The sequence below is a fragment of the Aplysia californica genome, unplaced genomic scaffold, assembly GCF_000002075.1.
Source record: "Aplysia californica isolate F4 #8 unplaced genomic scaffold, AplCal3.0 scaffold00218, whole genome shotgun sequence".
Taxonomy (NCBI): Eukaryota; Metazoa; Mollusca; class Gastropoda; order Aplysiida; family Aplysiidae; genus Aplysia; species Aplysia californica.
In genome coordinates this window covers 983,043-986,608 of record NW_004797488.1, presented here as the reverse complement: position 1 = coordinate 986,608, position 3,566 = coordinate 983,043, and the positions used below count along the sequence as shown (strand labels likewise).

The window sequence follows — 3,566 nt, the reverse complement described above, 5'->3', positions numbered from 1 at the left end:
AGCTACCAACGGAGAATTTCTGTATTTTGGTACCTCTTGGAATGTTGTTCAAACTTTTAAAGAAACAAAATTAGATGTCGTTGCTTGAAATCAGAACAATTAATCAAGGTTGTGTTTTGATTTGTTAAGGAAAAGTATTGGAACTCGGCTTGTTTCTATTACGTAGCGGTCGATGCGCTAAGCACAGAACAGGAAGTCCATGCAATGCAGCCCTTTTGTTCAATATTTTGTAGTGTAAGTGGAGATTTCGTTGAACACTATTATTTTCCCTAAGGATTTGCTCTCGTGGTCTAGAGGTTAAGAAGTTCGCCACTCATTCAATTGGTCCCGGGTTCGAATCCGGATAGCGAACTGAAAGTTTTCTTCTCAAACATTTGTATTATTTCACATCCTTTCCTGCTCTCTGGGCTCCAGACTCTTTCTGCAGCCTTTCTACTGTTACTCCTTAGCTCCTTAACTCCTTCTTACTGCTGTATTTCAACCATACCCCTGATCTTATGGTAAAATCTACTCTTATCTTCTCGGGAGAGGGTGAAAAATCTCGGAGATTCCGTGTGCAAGTTGAGCACGATAAAGATCCCTTCATCATCATCATCCGGTGCCTTGCCGACTGGCGTGGGCAATCATGGACCTCCACTTCCATCTGTCTTTCGAAGCAGCAATGGTGTCTGTTGTTCTTGCTGCTCCCAGCCATGTTGTCATCTTGTCCAGTATCTTTTCCCTCTGTCTGCCTCTACCTCTCTTTCCATCAAACTTTCCTGTTGTTACAATGTTCTCCAATGCTTCTTTCCGCAAAATTTGCCTGTCGTTTTCTTATATTCGTGATAAGTTGTTTTCTATAATTTGCTTCAACCAGGACTTCTTCATTTGTTTTTCTAGCTGTCCATGGGATACGTAGCATGCGTCTCATGAACCACAACTCTGCCACAACAATTGTTTTTTCCAGCTGTTTATTGATTGTCCATGCTTCGCACCCATATAATAGGATTGGCTCGATGTAGCTTTTCATTACTCTTTTCCTCATTTCCAGTGACAGATTGAAGTTTGTTAGTATCTGTTTCATCTTGTGGAAGGTTGCTTTTGCATGGCAAATGCGGCTTTTAATTTCGGTGTGACATCTACCATCTGATGATATAATGGTCCCCAAATATCTAAAATGTTGTACTTGCTTGAGGGTGGTATCATTGATTTTGATATTGCATGTTGGGATTGGAGTATTTCTGCTTATCACCATCGTTTCGGTTTTCTTGATGTTTAGGTTTAAGCCCATGTTGTCACTCTCTTGTACGATGACATTTAATAGATTCTGCAGGTTTTTTTTATCTTCTGCTATTAGGACTGTGTCATCTGCATATCTTAGATTGTTTATATTAGGTCCCCCTATCGAAATACCAGGCATTTCTTCTATGTGTCTCATGATATTTTCACTATACAGGGAGAACAAGTCTGGAGAAAGTACACATCCTTGTCTGACTCCTCTTTTAATCTGTATGTATTCGCTGATGTCGTTTTCTATTCTCATTGCAGCTGTTTGATCCCAGTACATGTTTTTGATAATCCGTTAGTCCTTCCCGTCGATATTAAGAACTTCCAGCATGTCGATGATCTTGTCGTGCCTGATTTTGTCGAATGCCTTGGTGTAGTCTATAAAACATAAATGAAGATCTTTCTGAACTTCTAGGGCACGTTCTATTGTTGTTCTGATGACATATATGGCATTTACAGTGCCTTTTCCTTCAATAAATCCACATTGTTCTTGGGCTATTTCTGGGAGAATTTTATTTCTTATTCTCATCATAATTATTCTGAGTAATATTTTTGTTATGTGGCTCATGAGGCTGATGGTTCGATGTGTTTCACATTCGTTTGCATTGGGTTTCTTTGGTAAAGCTATGAAGATAGATTTTGACAAGTCTGATGGAATATGTCCAGTGGCATATATGTTGTTAAGAAGTTTTGTCAGTGTGGTGATTCCAAAGTCTTCTAAAGCTTTAATCATCTCTGTGGTGATGTTGTCCGGTCCTGCCGCTTTCCCATTCTTCATCTTTCGTAGTGCCTTGACAACTTCTTCTTTCATGATTGGTGGTCCCTCGTTGTTATTTTCCACTCTTCTTTGTTCATCTCTTTTGTCATTATACAGGTCACCGATATATTCTGTCCAACGTTCTAGTATCTTGTCTCTGTCCATTATGATATTCCCATTCTTTGATTTGAGGCATCCTGTTGATCCACGTGTTCTTGTATGGCACACCTCTTTAATTTTTCTGTGTAGATCTTTTGAGTTCGCATTGGAATGATTTTCCATTTCTTCACATTCTTCTTTTAACCAGGTCTCTTTTGCTATATTACATTTGTGTCTGATTTCTTTATGAAGATTCATATATTTTTCCAAATTGTTTTTGTTTATTCTTCGTTCCTCCATAAGATTAAGAATTTCTTCAGTCATCCATTTCTTCTTTGCTTTTGTTGTCTTTTCTGGTATGACTTCTTTTGCAGCCTCATTTATAGATGTTTTAAGCAGTTCCCATTGTTTTTCTATGTCTTGTATTTCTTCTAAGGGAGCGAATTTGTTTTGTACAGTTATTCTGAATTTATCTTGCATTTCTTTGTTTGATTGTAGTATGGCCATGTTTAGTTTCATATTCTTTTTCTTGCTCATGTGTGTTTTTTTCAATCTGATTCTAAATTTTCCCACTACGGGTACATGGTCACTGTAACAGTCTGCACCTGGCCGCGTTTTGACATTGAGCATCCCGTTTTTGTATCTTTTCTTGATCATGATATAGTCGATCTGGTTGCGAGCGCTGTCTCCAGGACTCTTCCAGGTCCATAATCTTCTTGGTGGTTGTTCATAGCAAGTGTTTCCAATAATCATGTCATTCAGGATGGCCCATTTTAACAGTTTTTCTCCTCTTTCATTTCTGTTTCCCAGTCCATATGGACCCACTATGTCTTCATGTCTTATTGCTCCCACTTTTGCATTAAAATCACCCATGACTATGACAATATCTTGTGATTTACAATGTGTCTTTGCTTGGTTTATTTCATCATAAAATTTCTCTATTTCATCTTCTGTGCTTTCTGAGATTGGCGCATATGCTTGGATGATGGTTGTATCGAATGGTGATCCTTTCAGTCTCACCAGCATAACTCTGTCTGATATTGTCAGGTACCCCTTTAGTGTCTTCGATGTTGGCATGTCCATGATGACCGCTACTCCTCTTTCATGTTTGTCGCCTCCTGAGTAAATGATGTTATATCTGTCGGACACTATTCTGCCAGCTCCTGTCCATCGTACTTCACATAAACCCATGATGTTAACATTCATTCTCTTCATTTCTTTCTTGATGTTGTCCAGTTTTCCTTTCTCTAGCAATGTTCTCACATTCCAGGTTGCTATGTTTCTTGTTTGATTTTTCCTTTTGTGAGCAGTATCTTGATGACGATCTGGTGTCACCTGCTGTGCATGACTGACCCTACCGGACGAGGCAGTTCTTTCAGAACTCCCCTTTACGTCTTTATCTTTATTTATTGAAGTGATATGATCCATAATGTTCTAGGGAGAG

The 3,566-nt window shown here is 38.8% G+C and overlaps 1 protein-coding gene across 1 annotated transcript in view; it reads right to left on the bottom strand.

Annotated features, from left to right (window-relative positions):
- The window catches only part of LOC106011934 (craniofacial development protein 2), a 15,734-nt gene extending 12,421 nt beyond the window's left edge, over positions 1-3,313 (bottom strand). The window contains exon 1 of the mRNA XM_013083216.1: positions 2,728-3,313. Coding sequence (XP_012938670.1) covers positions 2,728-3,313 — 586 coding nt within the window. The remainder of the gene's footprint in view (positions 1-2,727) is intronic.
- Between the last annotated feature and the right edge of the window lie 253 nt (positions 3,314-3,566).